The following is a 27,618-nucleotide window of genomic DNA, read 5'->3' as shown; positions in this document are numbered from 1 at the left end:
TGTGACTGTTTGGTGGCTCATGAGAAAAGTGGTATCACATCACTGGAATCAGAAGTGATTGAAATATGAGCCACATGTTTTTATACAAGCTGATATTTGTAACAAATACAGAAGAATCAAACAGTAAAATATCACTACAAGGCTCCAAATCTCTTTCTCCCCTGATGAGCAGGTGAATGAAAGTCATTTTGGTGTCCTGCTTCTTTCTTGTCTCCAGCAGAGGAAGACAAACGAAGGCCTCGGGGCACAGGTCCACCTCATTGTGCGAGAGCTGACACATAAGCAGGGGAATATGGGTGTTCCTCTTCCCAGAGGTTTAAGATGTCAGGGCAGTACATGGCACCGTGAGGTGGGCCATTGTCCCGAGTCCCATGGGTGGAGGAATCAAGACAGAGGTGGAGGAGAGTTAGGCGGAGGGTGCTGCTGGACGACAGAGAGAGTCGAAGAGAAGGAGAAAGATCCAGAGGAGGGGAGTTCGCACTTTCTCCCCCACGAAAGACTCAAAGACCACCAGGAGACGGGGAAACATGCGGTGAGTGAAAATCACTCCTATCCTGTATTTTTATTTTTCTGTCTTTCTTGTTTTTGTCATTGGGTCCTTTTTTAGCGGAGACTGTTGAGACAATTTATAGTTACCCTAGTTTATAGTTTATAGTGACCCTGACCCACATTTTATATTTCTATTTTTCACCAGTTTTAATATTTTTAATGATTAAAGCATAAAGGCTTAATCATAAAATATGGACAGTATTATGTTAAATATAACCTTAAACCTGTTATTGACTTACTTACATGATTTTGTTACTCGATGTTTATTGTGTTTAAGTTATTTAAAACATTTGCTTTAAGTTATTAATACAGTTTTAATTCTCATTAAGAATTTTCTTACATATATGTTATGTACAAAGTCCTTTTCTTGGACTGTTCTATTTATTTATCCCTCTTAGTGGGGCTGCATGATTTGGTAAAAAAAAGCCATGTTGACTGAAATTGACAAGAAAAAATGTGGAGATGTGATATTTAAACCAACATGTTTTCTTTCATCTGGAGAAGAAGATTTTTAGGTCAGGACACCTCTGCAGCTCTACAGTACCTCATTATAATGATGTTTTCTCTCATTGTTTTTTTTTTCAACAAATGACGTTCTGGTTCTACGATTTGGATAAATTGGGCACCACGACCTCTTAGTTATTTAATGGTAATTTAGTGTCAGTAATAAATTGGTTTTTAATTCTTCTATTCACTGATGACATTTATTTAGGCCTATTAATTAGTCAAATGGATTTCACTCATGTATAATGAACAACTGGCCAAAATGGTCAGATTAACTAGGATGTTTTGGTAAATACTGAATTTATCAAAAAAAAAAAAACAAGCAAAACAACAAAACAAAATACATACAGAGTATTTCATTCATCCCAAAAGGAAATCACAGTTACAGCAGATAAGTCACATTAATACAGAAGATGAAGATTCAGGTAAATAAGAAACATACAAAAAACAGCCCAATTATTATTATTTTAATTAATTTATTTTACTTTAAATCACTATATTTTTTACTACTTTGTTGAAGCTACTTTATTTATTTCATTCTTATCAATCTTATATTTTCACTCCTCTACTGTAGTGTCTGTGTTTTTGTTCTTAAATAGGCATCTATAGCTGTTTTACAACATTTGTAATAAAATGAAAGCTGAGAAAAGAGCCTCAACAGGACAGTAAACTCTTATATGCACTGAATACACAGTGAGGGTAGATTAATAGTACAAGTCAGTAGATGATGTATTCAACGATCAGTTTGACACCGGTCTTTCATCGAGCCTTAATGGACAGTTTGACGATATGTTTATTCATTAGGAAATAAAACTGGAAATACTGCATCCGTCTTACAATCGAGAACAGGCCAACCCACGCCTGGATAATTCATTAAAACAAGATCCTCTGAATGTACAAATGATCGTTAATAAAAATAAATAATAAATACTAAATTTATCTAATGAGTTATCATGTAATGTGGGCTGTCTTCCAGAGCGAGAACATGTTTATCCTACCTAATAAGCAAAAGGTTGCAGTGTGATATAAGATTCGTCTTCCAGTTTAAGAACGACAGGAAAAAGGAAGAAATTGTGGTGGAATTTAATCCATCAATCCACCCTGTCCTCTCTTCCCTATGTACTTCCAAAATGTTCTTATTTCAACCAAAACCATGATTATTCCTTAATATAACCAAAACTGTGAATGTTTAATAACATTATCTGCGTCATGTATGTCACTAGACCTGGGCGATATAGCTAAAAAGTCTATCACGATAGTGAAGTTCCTTATCAGTAGATATTGATAATTATCGATCATGTAGCTTGTGACTGATGACATGTTTTGTACTCTGAAGGCTGGAAGCAGCTGAGGTTTTAAAAAAAGTTTGTTGTATAATAGTGTTGATCAGGACGTTATCTTTGTACTTTACACACAACGCTGTCCTGATAGTTGTCGATCCGTCTATTCGTCCATTTTTTTCCCCACGTATCAGCAGTTGGGTCCTCTCAACGTGAAAGACCAGCGGTTCTACTCCGAGTTCTGTCCGTATGAATGAGCCCCTTATCCTCTGATAGTTGTTCTCTGACTTAAAAAACAACAACAGACTGTCACACACACTTAAACAAACAAGATATAACATGTTAGAAAGCCTTAGACTTTTTTTTTTATCGTACCCTTGAGCAGAACCAGGATGTTTCATACTGTTTACACTCTTTATGTGAACCTGAGCTAACTGGATGATGGCTGTAGCTTCATATTTAATTTAATTAAATGTAAAAGTGGTATCAATCTTCTCATGTAACTCTTGGTAAGAAAGGAAGTAAACATATTTCCCAAAACGCCAAACTACTTTGTTAAAATAAGATTAATTGTAAAAGATATATTTACACTCACAGGAGGAAAATAAATGATAGATAAGGTCAGTTTAGGGTAAAGCTGAGTGTTATAGAGTAAAACAGGAAACATCAGAGTTATAAAATGCTTAAAGTATCAGTACTTGCAAAAATAGACTTTCCTTGGTGCACTTTTATGTCATGAACAGTAACGTTTCTGTACATTTCAAATGTTGTCTTGAAGCTATAAATGTTGCAGATGGTGGGACATTATGGCAGCTGTCACACTCAGCTCTGTCCTGGCTGCAGACCCTCAGGGAGGCTCAGTATGATTTACTGTAAAGCAGACAGGTTTGCATTTATGTAATGGGAGTCTCACTTCTCTCGCTGTCCATCCAGAGGGGTCTCCGGAGACACAGACAATAGTCCTGCGTGGCCTGGAGGGAATAATGGCATTCAGATGGAAACCTAATCAGAACAATAGGTTTTGGGAGGATTGTTGTCATTATTCTTAGGATTCAGCTCAACTATTTCCCTAAGCTTTGTCTGTAGAAAATATTGGGGTGATTGACAGACTTGCATGGAGCTTTGTGGGAAAACAATGTTCAAACCAGACGCCTTTGGTGTTTCTTGTAAAACACCATTTCAGTCTTTCCATTGAAACTGTAGCAGTAAGGAGTGTCTGGAAAGTTTCAAGACATCTGAACCAAAAAACACAAATGAAAAAAATCCTCCAATCAGCTCATGGAGCACTCTTAAATCATGTGATTATGGTGCGTTCCATTTATCTCAGGGGTTGGAAGTTGGAGCTTAGAATGATGTCACACTCGCAGGGTTCAGCAGTAAGGATTATCCGCGTGCCAGTGGCAAGTGAAGTGCCATGGTGGGCAAGTTAATTCAACAACTCACTCGCACTTGTAAAAACAAATAAGACAAGACACAGCACATTTTTTGTTTGGGTTTTTTTGGTGTACAAACACAATAGTTGAATGTCTACAGTACTGTTGCTGATTTGATGAAACACAAAAGACAGTTACTAACTAAAGACTAACTTTAACTTTAAAGTTATCCTCAACAAAAAAAAGTAAAATATGTGAACAAAAGATAGCTGCCAAAACATAAAATTCTTAGTTAATCTAACTTTAACTTTCAAGTTTTTCTAAATAAGAAAATTAAATTATCTGAACAAAACATTATTAGTTGGTAAAACTATTAGTTGGTAGTAAGTAAGTCTTCTCAGCTTTATCATTGTTAGTGAATTATAATGCTGATAAATCTAATTTTGAGGGAAGGACAAAGGACAAAATTGAAAAACCTTAAACTTTCATATTAAATATTTATGCTGTTGAAGCAAAGTAAAGTGTGTATGTCATCAGACTTCAGCCAGCAGGAAACTTTATCAAGAGCAGAATTACAGTAAATGACCTGTTTGGGTGGTGAGTCAGGATAAGACAAAAAGTTTATCTGTGTTACATCAGCTGTAACAATAGACAGCCAACCATTGTTCAGTGGGATGAAAGTAGGTTGTGTGGAAACACAAAGTGCAGTAAGAAAGGCAACACAATCAAGACTTTGCTTCTTATTTCAGGAACAGAACAGGGTGACATTTCAGACTTCATGTAACACACAGCTACAGAAATGAACTCACTACATGTTACAACAAAAGTGTGATAGCAACAGGCAACATGGCTGAAACTTACATTTCTTCCATGAATTATTGAAAAACAGAGCGACCTGTTAAAGCAGCCAGAACATCTGGCTCCAATCTGTCCTCCCAGATGACTTTGGAAAGTGTAAGAAATTGCAGAGCAGTCACTGATTCCACAGACATCAGACAACATAGTGTCAATCAGCAGCTTCAGTACAAAATAATCTGTATGAGACTGATATCTTAAAATAATACCGGTGGAGTCCTGTTGCTAAAGCACTACTAAACCTCATTACTTGTGAATGTTTTCAGAATGTACTTGCACTTCTTTGAACTAAAAAAGGAAACCTTAGGAGACGTTATTTATAGGTTATTATCCTGTGACTTTAATGGATCCACCCAGCTGAGATCAAATTGGACTGTATGAAGTAAAGTGAGTTTGACACCCCTGCTATAAATGGTCGTTTCTCATGATCTTCTGTTCTTTGCTTTCACAGGTTTCCACTCCTGTGGCTGATAAGTCTGTTTGCAGTAATGAAGTACTGCTGTGCAGGTAACTTACCTTCAGTGAAACTATGGTTGCTGTTTTTAACAGCTCACAGTTAACATCAAAGTGAAAAGGCTCCCTAAAAATATTTAACAGGATAGTTAGGATTATGATGATGATGGTGATGATGATAATGATGATGATGATGATGATGATGATGATGATGATGATGATGATGATGGTGATGTGGAAGTGTATGAGGTACTCATGGATAGTTGGTGTATTAGCTACAGTAAATGGCGGTTGCAAAGCAGAAAGCAGCACCAGCATGAAAGCATTTTCTGAAGCTCTTTTCTCTCTTTCTTCTTCTTCTGTCCAGTCGCTGACCGGAGGGACTGCGAGGCAGCAGGCAGCAGGTGCCACACTCAGGCCAACTGTCTGAAGGTCAAAAACAACTTCACCTGTGAGTGCAACATGGGCTACCAGGGCGACGGCGTGGTGTGCAACGACATCGACGAATGTCTCACTGGCCTGCACAGTTGTCACCCAAAGGCCCGCTGCAATAACACCCTGGGCAGCTACATCTGCGTGTGCCTCAGCGGGTACATCGGAGATGGCACCAACTGCCAGGACATCGACGAGTGCCAAAAAGAAAATGGGGGTTGCCATGCCAATGCCATCTGCACTAACTTCAAGGGTGGGCGACAGTGCCAATGTAAAGGTGGCTACAAGGGTAATGGCTTCCAGTGCACTGATGTTAACGAATGCGCCAACCAAAAGATCTGCCACTGGAACGCCACCTGCACCAACAACCCTGGCTCCTACGTCTGCACCTGTAATCCTGGTTACAAAGGCAACGGAAACTATCTGTGTCTTGACATCGATGAATGTTCAGAGACTCCTCACGTATGCTCCTCTTCGCTTGGCTACAGAGGCTGTAAAAATCTGCCTGGAAGCTACCGATGCACATGCAGCAGTGGCTTTGAGAGTAACGGGCAGAGCTGTGTGGACATTGATGAATGTGCGAGCAACATCTGCAGCCTATATGCTGATTGTGTGAACACCATGGGGTCGTATCGGTGCACCTGCGACAGCGGTTTTGTAGGAAACGGACTGACGTGTGCAGACATAAATGAATGCAGTCAAGCTAATCAATGCGATCCCAATGCTGCTTGTATCAACAGGCTGGGGAGCTATGAGTGCGTCTGCCAGGGAGGTTTTGTAGGAGATGGACGACAGTGTGAAGACGTCAATGAGTGTGCAACACCTAACATCTGCCCTTCTACCACCACCTGTGTCAACACTGGTGGGTCGTATTACTGTGACTGTGGCAGCGGCTTTGTCTTTAATGACTCCAGGTGCCAGGACCTGGATGAGTGCACGGCAGGTCGCTGCAGCCCCTACGCAACCTGCACGAACTCACCTGGCTCCTTCTCCTGCCAGTGTGCAGCAGGGTACAGAGGGGACGGCTTCACCTGCGTGGACGTGGATGAGTGCTCGCTGGTGAAGCAGTGCCACTCCAATGCCGTTTGCGTTAACTATCCTGGCTCCTTCAACTGCACCTGCCTGGCAGGTTACTCTGGCAATGGGATGATCCAGTGCAGCGATGTGAATGAGTGCCTGGTGGATAACGGAGGCTGCAGAAACAAAGCTACATGCGTCAACGACCAGGGCTCCTTCTCCTGCTTGTGCCAGCCAGGCTTCATTTTGATTAACCGGACTGTTTGCCAGGATATAAACGAGTGTAAGGAGCTGGACAATCCATGTGGAGTTAACGAAGAGTGCAAGAACATCGACGGCTCATTCGAGTGCCCCTGCCAGGTTGGCTACTACCGCCCTGCCAGCAACATGAACTGCGTAGACATGGACGAGTGTAAAGACAATCCTTGCCATGTCAACGCCACTTGCCTCAACACCATTGGCTCGCACACGTGCACCTGTAAGCGAGGTTTTACAGCAAATGGCACCCAGTGTGAAGACATAAACGAGTGTTCTGTTGAGGGTACATGCCACCCACGGGCTCTGTGCACCAACTTCATGGGGGACTTCTTGTGCTCCTGTCAGCAGGGTTTCATAGGGGATGGCTTCTCCTGTGAGGACGTGGACGAGTGTGTGCTCTCTGACACCCGCTGCCCCGCCTTCTCAAAGTGTATCAACTCCCCCGGTGCTCACGTCTGCTCATGTCTGAATGGCACGGTGGCTTCCAATGATACCTGTGTGCCGCCCAGCCCACTGTGTGACCCCGCCTGCCATGTCCACGGCCTGTGCCACCGTTCACCTGCTGGATACCAGTGTGTGTGCGACCTGGGTTACATGGGTGACGGGTTGACGTGCTCCGACATAGATGAGTGCCAGAGGGAAAATGTTTGTCCTGACAATGAAACGGAGTGTCTCAATATCCCGGGATCGTATTCTTGTGTCTGCAAAAAAGGCTACGTTCTCAATGGGACACGGTGTTTAGGTAAAACAAACTTAGCTTTCCAACTTAAATTCGTCAACTAACCCTGGTTTCACACTCGGAGTCAGTCATGAAGTGAAACAAAAGTGGCAGCTCAGTCTGATTTTTAGACTATGAAAGACTGAAAAAATTAAGGAATTTGTGAGGCAAATAGGATGTGGATTGTCCTAAAAACATATTTTCCATCCAATAAGCATCAAATATTGTATGATTTAGGTGTTTTAAGATTTTAGTTCGGATTCACCAAAGTCACACAATAATACAAACAGATCAACAGATTGAGGCAGGCAGCAAGCAGCTCCCATGTTCTGTGAGTTAAAATGACTGATTTTTCCAAAGGAGTTCAGTTGGTGTGGAGAAAGTGATATTTGACTTATATAACAGTAGTTTCCTTTTTGGAACAGGGTGGCTGATGGAAAGGTAAAGCTGTGAAAATATTCTAAATATAGCAAAGACATTTTTAGGTGGTTAAAATACATTTTGCTGCTTAAAAATCCACTTCAAATGATCAGAACTGCCCCTTTCACCACTAGACTATCAAGACACCCCAGAGACTTAGTTTAAACAATACTATAGAGGAAAAGAGATGATTTTCTTTCCAGTACAGGGAGTGTTTCAACTTGACATGACAGTACCAGTATAAGTTATTTGTTTTACCTCTGTAAAACTTTTTTAAATAAAACTTGGCTTTAACAAGACACAGAAATCATTAACTCTCATGATGGATTGTCCTCTACTACGATGCTGTTGAAATGAATTGTCTCCCTCTTTTTCTCTCTACCTCCCCATGTGTTCATCACCCTCGTAGATGTGGACGAGTGTGAGACAGGGCAGCAGGAGTGCAGTGAGTTTGCACAGTGTGTCAACACGATGGGCAGCCACTCCTGCTTCTGTCTCAGCGGCTTCACCGGTGACGGGAGGAACTGCTCTGGTAGGTATCGACTTCTCATTATAAACATCCATTGCCCCAGTTGCTTGTTTGTTTTTCCCCCTGAGTTCAGTCTCCTGTCAGCTTTCTTTTAGCACCATTTGGGGCTGTTTCCCTGACACTGTCCCGTTTTGGATAAATTATAGACTTTGATGAATGCCAAGTCCAAAATGGAGGATGCCACCCAGTTGCCAGCTGCACTAACATGCCTGGATCTTTCTACTGCGCCTGTCCACCTGGCATGGAGGGCGATGGCTTCGACTGCCAAGATGTGAACGAGTGCGAGCAGAACTCCACCCTGCCACACAACTGCAGTGCCCAGGCTTTGTGCTTCAACACAAACGGGTCGTACATCTGCCAATGCCAGGATGGATACCAGGGTGATGGCTTTGTTTGTGAGGACGTGGATGAATGTCAGCTCAACACGACCTGCAGCAGGAACATGACATGCAGCAACACCCCCGGCTCCTACACGTGTTCCTGCATCCTGGATTTGGTGTATGACGAGGGCACATGTGTGAGTGAAGACACCTGCGTGAATGCTAGTAGCCTCTGCCACCCTCTCGCTGAGTGTAACTCACACCAGGGGTCCTTCTACTGCCAGTGTGTGGAAGGTTATGAAGGAAGTGGCACCGAATGCTTGGATGTCAACGAATGCAACCAAACACAAGTCTGCCCTGCCTTCTCCTACTGCTTCAACACCAACGGCTCCTACATCTGTGACTGCTGGGAGGGATTTCAAGACAACGGGACACATTGTCAAGACGTAGACGAGTGTGTGACAGGGAACTTCACCTGCCCTGATAACAGCACCTGTGCAAACACAGAGGGGAGCTATGAATGTACCTGCGAACCCGGCTTCTCAGGGAACGGCTCCCTGTGTTTGGACATAAACGAGTGCTCCCTCGGCCTCGTCCAGTGCCCTAACTTTTCCGACTGCCTCAACACAGTTGGATCTGTTGCCTGCGAGTGCTGGGAAGGTTACCAAGGCAACAGCACCTACTGTGAGGACATCAATGAGTGCCTAGTCAACTCAAGCTGCCCTGATCACAGCATGTGCATCAACACCAACGGAAGCCACCTGTGCGTCTGTGATGCTGGATTTTCCAGCGTGTATGGCTTGTGTTTGGATGTTGATGAATGCAGTGACACAGAGTTTGGGGAGCTTTGCACCAATGGCACATGTATGAATGCTGTTGGATCATATTACTGCGAATGCAACCAAGGATTCTGGAGTAATACGACAGAGTGTGTGGATGTAGATGAATGCTCCCTCAACTCTTCAGTGTGTCAGCCTCATTCTACGTGCATCAACACCCTGGGGTCGTATCTGTGCCCCTGTAATGACGGATTTAGACTGAATGGTACAGAGTGTCAGGATGTGGATGAGTGTAATGACCCTGATGGTGCCCCTTGCCCTGAGAACTCAGTATGTAACAATACAGCAGGATCCTTCTCCTGTGTGTGCTCTCCTGGGTACGAACCGTTTAGCCTGGGCTGTGAGGATACCGATGAATGCAAGGACAACACCACCTGCCGCTTCGACCAGGTGTGCACCAACCTGCCTGGCACGTACAACTGCTCTTGTCCACGGGGATATCACGAGGAGAAACAGGCATGTGTCGACACCGATGAATGTGAGAGTTCACCGTGCCACTCCTCGGCACGGTGCTGGAACATGCCTGGCTCCTTTTCATGCCACTGCCCTCTGGGATTTGCAGGAAACGGCTCCTGGTGCAAAGACGTGGACGAGTGCGTCGCCCTGTCCAAACCATGCCACCCCCGAGCTCGCTGCCTTAACACCGTGGGGTCGTTTGTATGCGTGTGTAGTCCTGGCTTCCTGAGTATTGGGCCGCTGTGTGTAGATTTTGATGAGTGCCAGCAGGATAATGGGCAGTGTCACTCTGCTGCCACCTGCTCCAACCACATAGGAGGTTTCATATGTTCCTGTGGTCATGGCTGGAAGGCTACTAAAGACAATGGTCACGGAAAAGGAGGATGTGAGGACGTGGACGAGTGTGTGTCACCCATGACATGTCCAGGGCAAACGTCCTGCACCAACCTGCCAGGGTCTTACAACTGTTCCTGTCCCAAAAACAGCATAGAGTGCAGGATGATGACTCAGACGGGTTGGCTATCATTTGATAATCATTCCTAGATGACTGTGTTTTTTTATTAATAAGTCCTAAACCCTACTCACACGGGACTTGTATTACCTTGGGCCCTCTTCTAATTTGTGATCACATGAGGTCCCCTGGTATTACCAGTCCTGTGCAAATAGGGCTTTAGTACTTATTACTTGTCTTCGACTGACAGAACTGTTAGGCATTCTTGATGTGTTACATGATTGCTGTCACTGTTTGATTAGCCAAAATTATCCTTGGGTCAAAGCAGGAATCTGCATTTTTAGGTTTAGCCTATTTGTAGGTGAAATAAAAAACAGAAAAATAAAGTTTTCATATTGATAACAGCAACAATATGCTCCCATGTAGTGTGAAGCTAACTATATTTGCAAATGCCACTTTTAACTCAGATTCTCACTTCTTCAAAAAAATAAACGTGAACAAATGTGACAGGTGAAATACAGTACCTATATCTATAAGACAGGCGACAGAAATACACTCATTAAGGTGAGAAACGCGCAGAGATTAGATTAATGCCGCAGACCTTGAGATGGTCACCCAGCCAGACGGCCATTGCCTCAGAAAGAGAGCCGGGGTTAAGCAATAAGCTGACTTGCTTAAACCTCAGGGAGCGAGCCAGAGGAATGCATTATTGTGGGGTCACTTTGATTCTACACCAGTCCACATCCTCCTCCTCAAACCCCCCACATAACAAATCACAATGTCACACAGGGTGGGAATATGCCATGAGTTTGGAAAATGCAGTGGTAACACAAGTTTGTCTGGAGGTAGTGTTACTGCTGCTAGTAATCTAGTTAGCTGGACATGCTATTGTGTGCAGTGTAGTGTTAGTAGAGCAGATAAACACAAAGTTTAATCCATTTCTCACGTATGTTCTTGTGTTGCAGGTTTTCAAAGACTACAAAAACCTGAACTGCATTATAATATCCCACATATCACAATGGAATATGCTGTTTACATGACCTTTATCAAATTGAGAATATTGTCGTATTCTAAATAATAATGGGGATTTGTTGTGCATAGAAGTGTGATCAGTGACAGCACAGCCCGTTCAAGTGAACTGATTATTTTGGTTGATAATGTAGATATTTTTCATTTTATCACTTAACTGTCTGTGCTCCCTCACCAGAGAGCAACCTGTACCCGTTTGGAGCAGAGGCTGGTGATAAAGGAGTGGAGATGGACACAGAAGACGGGAATTCCCCGTACATCATACCACCGATGGGTTTCCCCTTTCTGGGAAAATTGTACAACAGGGTTTATGTGAGTTTCTATGTGAACTTATCTACAACATTAGAAGACTAGAAAGGAGAGTGCATTTCTCTGCCAAGGCTGTGTGATCCTCATAAATTGTTATTTTAAAATAATAAAAAAAAAAAAGAAAAGAAAAATGCTCGCATCCAATTTCAAAAGTCACTCACAAGGTATCTTTCAAGATATTTCTGGATCAACACCAAAAATGATTCACTTCTTCCTCGGCCCATGACCTTACATTCCAGTAACTAATTTATATCTTTAAACAATGTTTTGAAATATTATTCAAACAGGATTTAAAATGAAAACCTCCCTGGCAGAGCCAACAGTAATGCTCAGTGGAATATAACAGAATTCAGGATAGAAAAACGAGACATGTTGCTATAACAACTGAAAATCAGCTGTTAAGTTGTGATTTCATCAGTCAACCTGTTTGATATCGATCCTCCCTCTCTTTCCTCTCTCAGTTTTCTGATAACGGCCTCGTCCAGTTTCAGTCGGTGGCTGAGAATGAGCAGTACCTGCTCCCGGCTCCTTCGGCAGCTGGATTCCCCAACAACGTGAATGAGTCTCTGTTGGCGGCGTTTTGGGATGACGCTGACCTCACCCAAGGAGAGGGACGGCTGCTCTATCAGGTTAGATGTCAGCAGAGGTCAAAATTAGGCAGGGCTTAGTTTTTATTCATGTATTTTATATTTTTAAGAATATTTTTAAAGAAAAGGCAACAGCCTGGCCTTTATTTGATAGAGATGCAAAGCTGCCATGTCACATATCTAATAATTCAAGTATTTATGCTGCAACTTGTGTTTTATATTACTGCTCCTTCATCTTTCCTTAATCTTACAGGAATACCATGAGCTGGATATGTCGGATATTTACTCCCAGATAGTGTTTAATCGTACAGCAGACGAGGTGACAGAGTTTGAGAAGCAGAAAGGAAAACCAGCCTTCACCCCATCCTGGATCCTCAAAATCACCTGGGACCATGTGATGCCCGTCTCCTACCAGAAGATCAACTTCTCAGAGGTACAAAGCTTGTTTATCATGTCTTTAAAATTACTTTTGTAAATATTTGTTGATTGAAAGATGCTCACTTCACACTGCAATTAACAATACATAAAATACGTAAAAAAAAAAAGTTAAATCAATGAAATAGTTTTTGTCTTCTTTACAAACACAGTAAAGTATTTATATACCAGTCTTGATACATACCATTTGTGACTGGAAATTTAAAATAAAGATAAAATATCATATATATATATATCATAAATATATAAACTCATTGTCATTTGGAGGTTATGTGACTGACGGGTACAGAAGAGATTTAAAGGGTGTAGAGCTTCAGTCGGTCTCAGTGGGACGTGTAATGAAGGAGTGTAACTGTTTGCTTCATGTTTGTCCTACTTTGGATGTTATTGTGTGTGTGTAATGTGAGCCCTCTAACCTGTCAGCTCAAAGAAAACAGCTGTTCAGTCAAACCTCCTCGGAGACTCGTTTTGTTTTGTGTAACTTTGGTGCCATCTTGAATGCAGAGTGCAGTGATCTGCTGCCACCTGCCTACAGAACCTTTTCACAGCAGCCATATTGATATGAAGCGGCGGGATAATCACTGATCCCCTCAGTGTTTCAGGGCTTTTTCACATGAGCAGCCCTCCAATTGACCTGAACTGAACAGAACCTGAATTAGTAACACCTGTGTTTTGCTGCAGTGAAAAAGGCCTGTTGAATGTCTTCTTGCAGATCTTGTTCTTCTTGTACAGTGGGGATTGTTAGTCAGTAATACACTGAATAAAACCGTCTTAATAAAGATTAGGGGAATCATTGATTTAATATGTCCAAATAAAGAAAGAACTCACAGGATAAGGAAACAGTGAAGACCTGAACACGAGCAACATTCACACAGTTTTATAAAATCCATTTTAACAAAATGAAAATTACATGGCGCACTACAGTACAGAACTTTATTTTCATTTTCAGCTCTTTTATTTACATGCTAAAAGCAGTTTCATAACAAAAAATATAAATCTGTTTACCACAGTGTGCTTAAACTTAAAGGGATAGTTTACTCCAAAATCAAAAATACATATTTTTCCTTCCAGTTTAATGTAGGACCTGTTTTCTTTGTAGTAGATTCTGCTGCAGAAATAAAATAGTTCCTACATGAAACTGCTCACAACAAGGTCAGTGGATTATTTTGAATTATTATTATTATTTTTTTTTTTTTTGCTTTGAGCCCCATATGCTGAGTACCATTTAGTTTAGAGTGGCACTGATTAATCCATTATTGATTGATTATTAAATGGTAATCAGTTTAGGTAATTTTCTGTTATGATTTTGGGGTGAACTGTCCCTTTAAGCCTTGTCTGTGAAACCAGGCCACAGTTTCACTCGCGGCTCTAATTTGTCATTTTCAGACCAACACTTTCCAGTGTATCCTGACCACGGATGGAGTTCACTCATTTGCCCTCCTGCGATACGGGGACATGCTCTGGGGTCCCGGTCAGAGGCTCTACCACGATGCTCTGATCGGTTACACAAATGGAAACATGTCCCACAAGGAGCCCACTGTCCCCCCACAGAACCTTTTCGGGCCTGGCAGCAGATACAGGCCCCAGCAGGTGAAAGGGACCCTGGGGAAGTTGGGTCAGCTGGTGTATGATTTGACAGGACCAGCGGGGTCGGACGTGGATCCTCAGATCAGGTGCCAGGCGTGGGCGATGAAGGAGCCCGACCCTGCTGAGTGGACAGAGGGGCTGTTTTCATGTCCCTGCACCCGCACACAGGCTCTGGAGGACCTGGCGTTCCTGCAGGACACCGCTGATCCAGGTTCAAGGGTGAAGAAGCTGCGGGGTCAGCGATGGGGAGGAGCAGGGGGACACATCTTCCAGTCCATCCTGTCCAACAGAGACGGCGCAGGGAAGAGGTGTGTTTATGAACCAGATGGTCCCCTGCTGGCTGGGTACAGTGAACGCTACTTCTCTGGACACAGCATCCAGAAACACATCGGTAAGACCTGTGACTTTTAGTTTTTGGTCAAATACTGTACACCACATTCTGCAGATCAATAAAAAATGTGACAGAAGTTAGCAAAATGTCTTTAATATGATGCTGACGGGTCACAACTTGCTAAGACACAGTTTGTGTACTTTGCGTTTAAAGTACACAGAGACATCAAAACTCATCTGGAAGAAAACATGAATGCTTTTAGTTCTGTTTAGGACATTATGTAGTGGTGCGGTTCAGCCTCCTGTGGCTGAAATGAATATTACAACAACAAAAACTTTAAAAAATTATCCTTAAACTTCTTTTTCACTCATAAGCCTGTTTCAGAGATGAAAAAAAGTCTTTTGCACAGGAAAGAAAACTAGTTAGATCAGACTTAGAAAATGAATCACCAGATTTTTTTTCCCACTTGTACGTAAATCATGTGGGGAATCTGTCCAGCCCCACACAGCCCACTCTGCACTGACTGGGACTCTTTTTTTGCTGATGTGGTCATGAAATAGGCCTTAAATTGCTTTGAAAATGGTCTTAAGAAGTCTCAAATTTAACTTGTTGAGACCTGCAGAAACACTGGATAACATATATGATGATATATATTTAATTTATTACCTTTTTTCAATTGCAAATTGTATCAACATCTGTTTTATGTAATTACATAAAGTTTTCTGTCTGTTTATCACCCTTCAGTCATTTTTATTGCAGCAAAATTCAACTGTAAGGTAGAAAGACACTGTCATAAAAACCTACCAGTCCTGCTGCCTTCAACAGAAAATTACTCAGCACCATCTAGTGGACTGAAAAATGAGCTGATTTTATTATTCTAGTACCAAAAAGTTTAAATAGCATTACCAATATTGATAAGTTATAAGTTAATAAAAGATTAATATTTAATATCTGTGTATTGATACAATACTGCCGTGGAAAATTATACAACACTATATTATATTTAACTTCTACATCTTACTTTTATTGTTATTTTAATAGACACTGTTTCTTAACATTTACTAGAGTTGATTAATCAGTTGTTAACTTTGGTCTTCTTGGTCTATAAAATGTCAGTTGTTTCCCCAAGCCCAGGATGACGTCCTCAAATGTCTTGTTTTGTCCACAACCAAAATATATTCAGTTTATTGTCAGAGAGGAGTAAAGAAAAGAAAGCTGAAATCAGAGAATGTTAACTTTTTTCTTAAAAAAAAAACAAGACTCAAAACCAATTAATTGATTGTTTAAATTGATTAATTGTTGATTAATCTATTGTTAAATTAATAAATGATTAATTGCTGCAGCTACTTTATTATTATCATTGTGTTTACTGTAATTTTTTGATAATCTTGCACAAGAATTTCCATCAGGATTAATAAAGTTCTATCTTATCTTTGAATGTTTGAACATATAGACAGAATAAATGTTTTGTTTTTGGTTGGTACTGATCTCATGATTACTGTGTGAGACGATATGATGCTGGTGTCTCGCTCCAGGACAAAGTAAGACACACGTTTGTTGCTGGGATCAAACCTGGAACCTTCTACTTACAAGACCTACAAGCCTGTAGTGTAAATATTTAATCAAACTTTCTCTCTCCAGACGAAGATCTCCTACCGTTCCACTGGTGTTGTATCGAGTCTCCTCTGTGCCACCTTTACCTCGACAAGAGACCACTGGACCGTTGCCAAGGTTACAGCTGGGCCACCAATGATGACTGCAGCCCGGCCAAGAAGGCGACACAGGGTACAGGTGAGGTATTCAAGAGCACATACGGCACAGTAATCAGTGGAAATGTTTGTTGTTTTAAAGCAATGGTTTAAATCACGTCCAGTGTTTTCCATGTTCCCTCTGCAGCGATGGTGTACGGCAGTCTTCATTTCATCACCTTCGATGGGACAGAGTACTCCTTCAAGGCCCTGGGAGAGTTTGTGATATTGCGTCTCTCCTCCACCACCGGCTCTAATATCTTCACCCTGCAAGGACAGACGGACAAGCTGCACACAGACGCAAAGGGGATCATTGAGATCCCAGTGGTGGTGCGCATGGCTGCCTTCCACCAGGGCATCGGCAAGGTCAGGATGTGTGTGTGTGTAGAGGGAAGACAACAACTGTGTGAGCTTTTCTGCAGAAATTCATTTCCCATTTCACTCAGAGTTTGTGTTATGAAGGAATTTTTACATTTCTGAAAAGAGGCTTCTTCGCTTTCTTTGTGAAGGTTGGTTTAGGAAATTGATGCCACTCTTATGTGCATCAAGTGAGGCTTGATTTAAATTCTACCTACTCTTCAACCAGTCGATTAGGAAAAAACTGCATGTTATCTCTGGATTAATTGAATCAGATGGACTCTGCCTGGTGGCCTAAATGGTGCTAATCAAAGTTACACATATTGTTACCTTCAGGGCATGTCTATCAGTACATTTAGCTTTACTGTACATAAGGCAGTCTCTCTAATATTCATATCTTATTTTCAGATTGAATGGAGATGTGCAGAGAAAGGAGATGGACTGCGGGTGTTTGTGGATGATGTTGAGGTCCCAGTCACAGTTGGTAATGATCATCACACACATCAGACGTACAGATAAAAGTTTGGTTTGTTTTTGTATAAGACACAGTCGTGTAGAAGCAGATAGAAAAACAAAGCTGTTATATCCAGTTGAATGTTCCCGCCCCTTTTCGCCCTGTGCTCCAATTAAAGTTGAAAAAACTCGGTACCTCAACTATCTCCTTTTCCTGTAAAGGCAACATATAGGATCACATCTTAAGTTAGCTAACGTTAGCAAGCTGAAAGAAATAAATCTGAAGAAAGGTAGAGACAGGTATGCAGAGTGACAGACAGATATGGATGTTATGGAAAATCTGAAAGTTTCCGTGAATGCCCTAATGAAGCTGAATAAGGAAAACTTTGAATGGTTTGAATCAGTTGAAGTATGCTGAATTCAGGCCATGACGAAAAAAAAATGGCAGAATAATAAAAATACATTTTTTGGTAGTATGCTTGCAGCATTCACACCCAACTAGCCTCTTATCAAACCCATACCTGAAAGCTGTTGTAGACAGAAAATATGACATTTGTGTCCTAACCGTCGTTTCAGGTGTCGTGCACATGGGAGTGAAGGACTTTGCTGTGCGTTGTATTTCACTGAATCGCTGTGCGGCGGTCTACGCCGGGGGTCTCCATGTGGTTGTGTGGCGGTTTACAGGCCACAATCAGCTTGCGGCCATGGTGGAGGTTCCTCAGACCTTCTACAACCGTACCGTGGGTCTCATGGGACTGTGGAGCTCAAACCGCTCTGACGATTTCCTCATGTCCGACGGCAGGCTCCTCCCCTCAGCAGACCTCAACCCCCCCTCAGAGGAGAGACTGCATGACTTTGGCCTGTCCTGTGAGTCAAGAACAGATTTCATAAAGTTAGAATATTTAGCTGTATTTGAGGAGAAAGCTGGAAACATTTTGAGAAATAATATAGAAAAGTTCAAGGTCCTACGTGTAGGATTTAGTGTCATCTAGTGTCATCTGGTTTAACTTTGTATTATCAAGAAGTCTGATTCAGTGGACCGTGTGTTTCTAGGGGCGGTTCCAGTCCCAGAGAGCTTGTTGTTCTCTCAGCCTCCATTGGTTCCACTGGAGCCCATCTCCTCTCAGCAGCTGCTGCAGAGTGTCAGTCCTGCTGAGGTGGAGGAGCTGAGGAGAACCTGCAAAGGCAGCATGGAGTGCGTCCACGACACCCTCGCGTCCGGCAGCTCTGACCTCGGTCTGCAGACTCTGGACGCCAAGAAGCAATATCAGAACCGGGCTTTAATTTATGGTGAGCTGGATACATAATTCCTGACAGTTTTTATGTGTTTTCATTGTTGATTTGTGTTAATTTAATGCAGTCTTACTGTGGCCTGTTAGGTAACATGCCTCCCATAGTGACAGAGCCCTCCGTGATCCGCTGTAAGGTCAACTCTACTGTCAACGTTCAGATGGTCGCTCAGGACCCAAATGGAGACACCATCACCTACTCACTGCTCTACCCCAGGCCGCCACAGGCGTCCATAGGCAGCGGTGAGACACACACACACTCACACACACTCTTTTCCCTCAAGTCTTCATATCAAAGAGAGCCCCCCCCTCCTCCTTCAGTGTTACATATGACGTTACTGTTGACATTTGTTAGTGGGATGGTGAGCCAGCAGTTTGGGCAGATGGGACATTTCAGAGCTGAGTCAGTGGATGGGTCACGCAGACAGAGACAGGCACAAAAAGACTGTCAGAAATTTATCAAATACTGTTTTTATTAATACTGTTTCTTATTAAAGGGATAGTTTAAATGAGATATGATGAGGTACATACTGATAGTCAGTGTATATGGGAGACACAATGTACTGCCGTGGACAGGGTCAACAGCAAAATGTATTTTAGCTACCTATATATATTTAGAATATTTTTCATTGCTTTACCTTTACAGGCTTTTCTGACAGGAAGCCGCTTTTCTCTAAGCCAAATGTCGTTGTGACCCTTGTGCTTTTCACTGCAGGTGACGGCCTCCTGACGTGGACGCTCCTGTCCACACTGCCCGTCCAGCTGACCATCAAAGTCAGTGACGAGCTCACCAGCTCCCTGTTCATCCCCATCCTGCGCGTCTGCAACTGCCTCAACGGAGGAACCTGCCAGTATGACAGCATCACCGAGAACCACCGGCAGGGAAAGTTCCAGGTACTGTTTTTTTTTAAGGTTTCCAGGCGTACGTCAACAAATAAACTTACATAACATACAGGTATAGTGAGGCCTTGATAAACAGGCAAACAATCAATCAGAAGATATTAATACAAATTAATAAATTCTTATTAATTCTTATTATTCATCTCTGCTCAAGTAGGACAAGTAGCATCTTTTTTTGAATGTATGTGATGTTTTAATCTGTCTGCCTCTTTTCCTCTCTCTTCATTATTCTGTCCTCTCAGGTGGTGGGGTGTCTCTGCCCAAAGGGATTCAGTGGAAAGTTCTGTGGGACCGTCGAAAACGTGTGTCAAGGCAAACCCTGTTTCCGAGGAGTGCAATGCCGGTCAGAGTCAGAGCCCGGCCGGTTCACCTGCGGACAGTGTCCTGATAATACTGTCTCTGAGGGGAAACAGGGATACAAGTGCTTCAAGCATGGTCTGCAACACATTCATCATGTTTGTTTGCAGAAACTGACCCCATACATGATAACTAATCTCATTCTTGTTTCTCTGTGTGCCTCCTCAGACATGTGCGCCCCTCCTTTCCCCTTCCCCTGCCACAAAGATGCCGACTGCTTCAGCACCAAACAAAACTACACCTGCACATGTAAGCCTGGATTTACAGGGAACGGACACAACTGCACAGGTACTGAACACCGACACCTCAGTATGAAGAATATCATTTTTACTTCTACAGAGTTTTAATCACACAGCTGTCTTGATTTTATTTTGTAGATATAGACGAGTGTGCGGAGCTCTCAACGTGTCCCAACGCTAAGTTTGAGTGTAAGAACAAGCCCGGATCTGTTGACTGCTTCTGTAGATACCAGAACACCAAGGACACTGACGGATGTGGTATGTCCTGTACTGTTATTGTTATGCATTGAATATAAGATGAAATAGCCATAAAATGTGTCACTTAGGACTCGCCAGTTTACTGAACTATAGGAAAGGGGCCCTTTATACTCACAAGTTATAGAAGTCCAAATGATTTTCAGCTTTAATTATCTTAAAGTGCTTGTAAGGTATCATGAAATGACTGGTCGGTGTCAAATTAACATGCATTTACACTGTAAAAACAAAAAAGCTGAGAAAATGCAACATCTCAAGCCAACTTACTTGTCTAACTGTCTAACTCTAATCTTTTGTTGAGATATTTTACTTTTCTTCTTTAGATAAACATGAATGAAGATCAATTAGAGAATTAGAACTAGAGATTATAGATCCACCAAACTTTGTTTAATGTTTATGAAAACCTGATTCAAAACTCAATAGTGAAGGCAGCTGTCTTGAATTTATGAGTTTTTTTTACAGTTAATTTTATAACATTCAAATAAAATGTAACTTTAATTACCTTAATTAAAAATCATATTTGAAGTTTAATTAAATACATAGAAATATCAGCATAATTTATATAATAACTAATATTCAACTGCAAACATTAAATCGGCCGCTAACCTTATCAGAGGTGTAATCAGTAACTGAAACTGCCAGTGTGATTTGCTTCGCCCTGATACAGCAGATAATCTGCAATAATCTGTGCAGTAATGTCCTAAACCACAGTGCTAGTTTGTCCAGTGTGTCTCTTGTGTGTTTAGTTCAGCTCTGATTGGTGTGTTTCTCTGCAGGTGACTCTGCCAATCCTCCAGGTAAGACTTCTCATATGGTTCCTTCCTCGTAGCTTTACTCTTCCTCTGCCGTTACCATGGTAAACATGCCTATATATGGTAATAAGAGGTTATCATCACACAGCTGTTGCTGCTGTTGTGTGTCTGCAGGATGTAACGTGTTCAACGTCTCTGTGGGCTGGAAGAATAACAGATCTGATGGACTCAAACAGGTGAGTCTATGTGTGTGTTTGTCTGTAATAATATAATTTAACACATTTCTCTCCTGCATTTCGCAGCAGCCACGTTCATATGAAACAGTCGTGTGAACACAGGCGTTACCAGGGATACTAATCAGGGTCCAGTTCCATTTAGTGCAGCAGAGACTTTCCAGTGAACCAGCATGCACAATAACAGCACCCTGACTCTGTTTAACCTGAATGGAACAGAAACTTCATTAGATATTATTAGTCACACCTGTGTTTACTCATTTAGTTCACACGTTTTAACCTAAAAGTATGGATCAGCTTCGCTTTTTTGTTTTCTGACCGAGAGAAAAAAAAGTCTTCAGGAATCATATGAAGGGAAAATTTTAAAAAATGATCCTGCTGAAAAATGCATTTTCTTTTTTTGTACAGACATTATGTGACAAAAAAGGGAAGAACCTCACACAAATTAAAACAGAAAATCTGACAGATCTAATAAAATATGCTATGCATACAACAAACAAAAAGTTCTAAGACATACAAATGTTGATTGATAGGTGTTTCTTCACCCTGACACCAGTTTTTGCCTCCTAAAAAAATAATTCAAATCAACATCACTGTATGAATAAATATATTTCATCCACTTGGATTTCTTCAGACTTTTGATATGTTATATGACGTTTAAGAGACCAGAGCAGTAAGAGTTTTTGTTGGGTCATGATGTCTAATCCCTGTACCGGTCGGAAATAATCTGCTTCTCTTTCTTCTTCAGCTGGTGAACATTCTGTCGATGGGTTTCCAGAACAAATTCTACAACGCCAGTAAGAAGGAACCAGCTCAGGGTTCCAGTCCAGGTGTGTCTGAATATCGCATCAACGTGTCCAGTGACACGCCTCACTGGTACATCAGAGACTACCTGGCCCGAGTCAGCAGTCACTACGACATCAGAACTGTAGAAGTCGACGGTAAACTACCAAAACTTTTTCAATTATAATATCACATATTACACTGTGAGTTTGAGTTTGTCGTGGTATTGTTCTGCAGTTTCTTAGTGATGGCACACTGCTTTTAAGACTTCTTCTCTCTCCCACTTGCTGTTGGACCGTTCACACCTACAGATCTGGATGAGTGTAAAGCCAAGGAGGCGGTGTGCGTCCGTCATGCCCTCTGTGCCAACACTTACGGAGGCTACAGGTGTGTCTGCAACGGCACGACTGATGTGGATGAAACCCAGTCCTGTGTATTAGGTGAGGATCTCAGCTTACTTTACATCTATCCTGCAGGTACAGAAATGACTCTTAGGGATAATAAACTCCAAAAATCAATATTATGACAGAGTGGTAAACCTCATAAAATTCCTTTTGTACTGTTGTAGCCAATTTGCAGGTCAAGCAAGTATTTATCGCATCCTTCCGCGCTCTGTAAAAACATTTTATGACTGTGTTGAGAGAATTTCACAAAAACGTTTGTCCTGACGTGGTTCGACTCTCTGCACCCTCTGCAGACAGAGACCAGGTGAGCGATGTGGAAGTAGACCTGGTTCTGGGTCTGGTTCTGGGCATCGGCATCCCTCTGCTGCTGCTGCTGCTCCTGGCTGCACTGGCCTGCTTCTGCTGCTGCAAAAAGACCGTCACCGGAGAGTGAGTAACACCTGCAGGAAGTAGAATTCACACACAACATGGAAGTTTATAACAATATTAGCCAAACCAAGTTAGCGGTTTCCAGTCTTTATGCTGTTTTAGTAATCAGGTGTTCTATCAGCTGTTCTGGTGATAAATTGAATAATGGGATAAAAACTATTGTGCATTTGTTTTTTGCATTATATTTAGGGATGGATAATTTTAAGATTTTATTGATACTACTGCTGTGACTGATACTGCTTATCAATCTTGTACTTTAACAGGACACTGCTGCCTCTACCTCCTTGTTGAGGCCGTTCCTCAGTCATTCCTTAGTATGTTTGTTGATGATCTGCCACATGAGCACAGGTCTCCCACAGAGAAAACGATGGCTATGGACTCTTTTGTCTCACTAGTGTTAGAGTTCTAAGAATAGAAATTTTGTCTCTTCATTTTTCGTCCAACAGTCGTCTCCTGGTGTGCACTGAGCTTCAGACATGTTTTCTGGTATATAATGAGCATCACAGGGTGTTAAGACTGTTTGTAGCCACACAGGCCTTCAGTGTCCAGACCATCGCGGTGCAGTAAAACTGCAAAAAAAAAAACAAACTGTGTTTAGGTGGGTCAGCATCTCCTCTGGGCAGGGTGAGACAGGGTTCACTGCAGGTCACTACAAAGTGTACTGCAGCAGAGAATGACCAGGCCGAACACACACACACACACACACACACACACACACACAGAGCTACACACACACTCAGTGTTTCAAGGTACAGTAGTCAAGTAGGTCTGCCCAGAGACAATCCTTCAGAGCGAGTTGAAGGCTTTAAATCGTGTCCTCTGCACTGCTGCTGCAGCACTGTCTTCTTCTTCTTGTATTTAACTTCTCAGTCGGAGGACGGACTGCCCACTCTCTTACTATATTAAACAAAAACACTTCCTACTAACAGCTTTGGTCCGAGTTATGAAACTGCACTTGGTAACACTGAGGAATGATTTCAGATAAAACAGTAAACAAAGAGGGAGACACATCCACAGACTAAAGATGATGTTTGCTCGCAGGAAAATGCCTAAACATCATGATCAAATCATACAATGTAATTTCTTAAAGGAAAACTTTGGCTTTTGGGAAATATGCTGATTTGCTTTCTTGCTCAAGGCTACATGAGAAGACTGTCACAGCTCCTCTTATCTGTACAATAAGCTACAACCAGCAGACAGATAGCTTAGCCTAGCATAAAGACTGGAATGTCCCAGACTGATTTTGTCCCAGACCTCTTGTTGCACATGTACATTGTAATGGAAGCCCATCTCTGCCAGTAAAACAAAAAGATAGCCCTATGCTAAGTTATGATTAGGAGATAAAAAGTCTAAATTATGAATTTTCATTGATATTGCAGTCATGAATTGTTTTGGCCACAATAATCGATAATAAACCAGTCTTTATGTTGAGCTAAGCAGTCTGGAAGAAAGCTGTCAGGCATATTTCCCGAAATGTAAAACTATTCCTTTAAATGTGTCTTAGAGGCCCAGCTACGGACAAATTAGCTTAGGCTATAAATGCTATGGTGTGTGGCATTGATTTATGCTACCCTATACAAACAAACATTAAATAAATAAATAGAGGAAGAGTTTGTTTTCTTTTTAGGATTCAGCCAGACACAGTAAAGAGGAATTATGTAACCACACACACAGAGAAATATCAGATCACAGAGGGATTTTAATGCAAATCTGCTGTTAACTGCTAAAGTACATCTCACAGCCGTGTGTCTGTTCATGACTTTGTGCATCATGATATTAATGTGTCCTTGGCTCCAGCATGTGTGTACAGATGTATGGCATCTGGGCCAGGTGTTAGTGGGCCACAGAGACACATAATCCCCCTGATGACTGGCCTGCTTTCTCTGCTATCAGTAAACTAGACCCTATGGATATAATGGCCAGGGTGAGCGCCAGCATTGTGGGATTATGTTGTTAGATTAGACTGAATAAGCAAAAGTCAGGGAAGAGGTTACGCTGCTGTCTTTAAACAAGACACACAGATAGACATACTTGGATTATGTGGTATGATATAATAGCACTGGAGGATCCAGATGTGTGGGATATGATGGAGGAGGAGTGGTTTCATTTAATGCCTCCAATGTTCCTTAACAACTTCCCATTAAAGGTAGCAACAGTAGATTTTGTCCAAGCTGTTCGTAAATGCATCAAACACGGCGTCCCGAGCAGCAAAACAATGAACCACAGGCAGGCAGAGGGCTGCAGGGTCTCTGCAGATACACAAGCAGACACTTCCAGTCAGTCAAAAATGAAGACTGAAAAAGATTTTGTTTGTATGAGTCCGAATAAAATCAGCATCATACTGGTTATAAAAATCTGTAGACTGACAGTACAATTTGGACTCAGCTTCAGAGAGTTTGGATTCAGCTAGAACCTGATCAATGATCGATCGGTTGACTCAGGTTGACTTTTTTTATATTCTGTATATTATATTCTGATAGAAAAATATTGTCCAACATGTAGTTATCAGAATTCTTTTACCCCAAATTAGCATCAGCCTCTCTCAGTCAATCGTCACCCTGGATACAACATTTCACAACATTAACTTTAATCAAGGACCAGACAAAGGCTTTGAATAGTCAACAGGCAAGTTCACGAGGAATCGTTGGCATGGATTGTGTTATTCGACTTTTATTCACAGGATGATTCATGACACACCAGGTTGCGCCGTCTGTACCTCATTATCAGAGCGGATATACATATTTGCACAAAGCACAACCATAATGATATACAATCCAACACATCTGAGCTGTGAATCAGACAACAGCGAGTCTGGAGAAGCATCGGGGATGTGTGCTTCATGTTTTTAATCAGCTTTAGCCCCAGATTTCAGCATCTTTCAACACTCAGAATATCTAGGCTAGAGCCTGCATGAATATTCATGAGTCACTGAGTATTCCACAACAACTGCTGCTGCTGCTGCCGCTCGTCCAAACATCTCCATAAACTGCCTCAGATAATTGTTCACTGTAAGGAGAATTATAGACAGCTCTGATCAGAGCCAGGAATCCACTGCAAAAGGTACAAAATGTGCAGAAGTATCACAACAACTTAAAGGAATAGTTCAGATTATTTGAAGTGGCGTTGTATGAGGTTTCTATCCACAGTCAGTGTGTTACCTACAGTAGGTGGCGTTCAACACGCCCCCAGTTTGGAGAAGCAGCAGGAGTACTGGTGTAGGAAGCTAAAGCTGTTTTCACACTGGACAAAAAAAACCCTCTAATGGGCTTTTCACACTGCATTGAGCCCCAGGTTAAGAGAGCAGTCAGTGCCCAGTAAGGCAGAGTTTGCATCCACTTGAAGGTGTGTTTTTACAGTAATGATGTGGGGCTGTAAAACAGTAAACAATACACAATTTTGTTATCCCAAAACTTTTATTATGAAGCAGCAAAATCAGGAAAGTTTTCATCGTCAGAAATTAAAGCAGCAGAACTCAGTCATTTCACCTCGCTGGCACGTGAGTTGCTGCTCTACTGCTGCCCTGATCTGTTCTTTGTTATTGTTCTGTTTCTTTCTGTTATTGTGTTACTTCACTGTTTTAAAGTGTTAGTTCAGATTCACCAAAGTCACACAATAACACAAACAAACGAACAGATGGAGGCAGCAGTAAAGCAGCAACTCTTGTGTCCTCTGAGGTGAAAATTACTGATTTTGTCGACAGAGTTTGGTCGCTTTAGAGAGAGTGGTGTTTGGCTTAAGTAGCGTAAATTTTCCCGTCAAAAAACACCGTCTGACAGGAAGGTAAGGCCATGAAATTGTCTAAATATAGTGTACACTTAAACTGGTCGAGTTTTTCCTTGTGGTCACAGCAGTATGTTGCTTAGCATCCTCCCCTGTACTCCTGCTGCTTCTCCTAACTGGGGGCAATCTACTGTAGTTAATACACTGACTATTGATTCCTTGTTCCCTGCTGCATTCTGATTGGCTCGTGTGTTCTCTTCCAGCCTCCCCCACTTGTTGCCAGACTACATCCAGGAGCAGTACAACCCTCCACCCTTCAACTACTCGGACCCTGCCCTCCACTACATCACCCACGTCAGCCCACGGATCATAGACAACATCACACCCAGGCAACGCGTCAGATAGCACACACTAAAAACACACACACACACACACACACACTTGTATAAACGCAGACACTCGCACACAGAAATGCACAGGCTCACAAACACAGTGCAAGCACTTTTGGAGCCGCTGTATGTGTTTTATAACGACAAGATGAATGACTCTTATTTATATGGTAACAAACGAGTAATTAAGCCTGAGTGACTTTTAAAGTCAATTATTTCTAATCGTCTCTGCTGAGCGATGGAGCTGCCGAGTTTGAATGGGAGCATTTTTTCGCCCGGACGACAGTTTACAGTCGAGAGTCTGACCCAGCAGAACTCGACCACCTCTTGGCTGGAGACGGTGATGAAAAGTAAACCACTGCAGAAGGCTTCGGCTTCCAGCTGATACCAGGCCAACTGCCTCTTTGATGGCAACATTAGCCAGAATACCTGCGTCAGGCTCCTGCCCTCCTGCCCTCTGATATTCACCATCAAGGTTGTTATGGTTCACGTCCAAAATGTGCAGTTTCTCATCCACATATCTGGACATTCAGTTGATTATTTTGCAAACACTTAAAGTCACTCTGGAATTACACTCT

The 27,618-nt window shown here is 42.1% G+C and overlaps 1 protein-coding gene across 2 annotated transcripts; it reads left to right on the top strand.

Annotated features, from left to right (window-relative positions):
* The first annotated feature begins 207 nt into the window (after positions 1–207).
* On the top strand, positions 208–27,618 carry LOC146315048 (uncharacterized). Of its 2 annotated transcripts, XM_084736486.1 has the most exons (25): positions 208–532; positions 5,013–5,068; positions 5,382–7,463; positions 8,269–8,391; positions 10,254–10,517; positions 11,662–11,795; positions 12,254–12,421; positions 12,633–12,812; positions 14,201–14,792; positions 16,374–16,523; positions 16,629–16,846; positions 17,246–17,321; positions 17,867–18,157; positions 18,344–18,580; positions 18,670–18,822; positions 19,295–19,473; positions 19,722–19,914; positions 20,005–20,124; positions 20,214–20,333; positions 21,107–21,127; positions 21,257–21,318; positions 22,064–22,256; positions 22,410–22,538; positions 22,796–22,931; positions 26,915–27,618. In XM_084736486.1, exons 1-25 carry the CDS (start codon positions 528–530, stop codon positions 27,054–27,056), a joined length of 6,024 nt encoding a protein of 2,007 aa, XP_084592612.1. In that variant the 5' UTR covers positions 208–527; the 3' UTR covers positions 27,057–27,618. The 2 variants fall into 2 exon arrangements, with proteins under 2 accessions (XP_084592612.1, XP_084592611.1); XM_084736485.1 differs by lacking the exon at positions 10,254–10,517.

The sequence above is a fragment of the Lutjanus erythropterus genome, chromosome 14 (genome assembly GCF_056507025.1).
Source record: "Lutjanus erythropterus isolate fLutEry1 chromosome 14, fLutEry1.hap2, whole genome shotgun sequence".
NCBI classification, from domain to species: domain Eukaryota; kingdom Metazoa; phylum Chordata; class Actinopteri; order Lutjaniformes; family Lutjanidae; genus Lutjanus; species Lutjanus erythropterus.
Note: the sequence above shows the minus strand (reverse complement) of the source record. Positions and strands in the feature narration are given on the sequence as shown.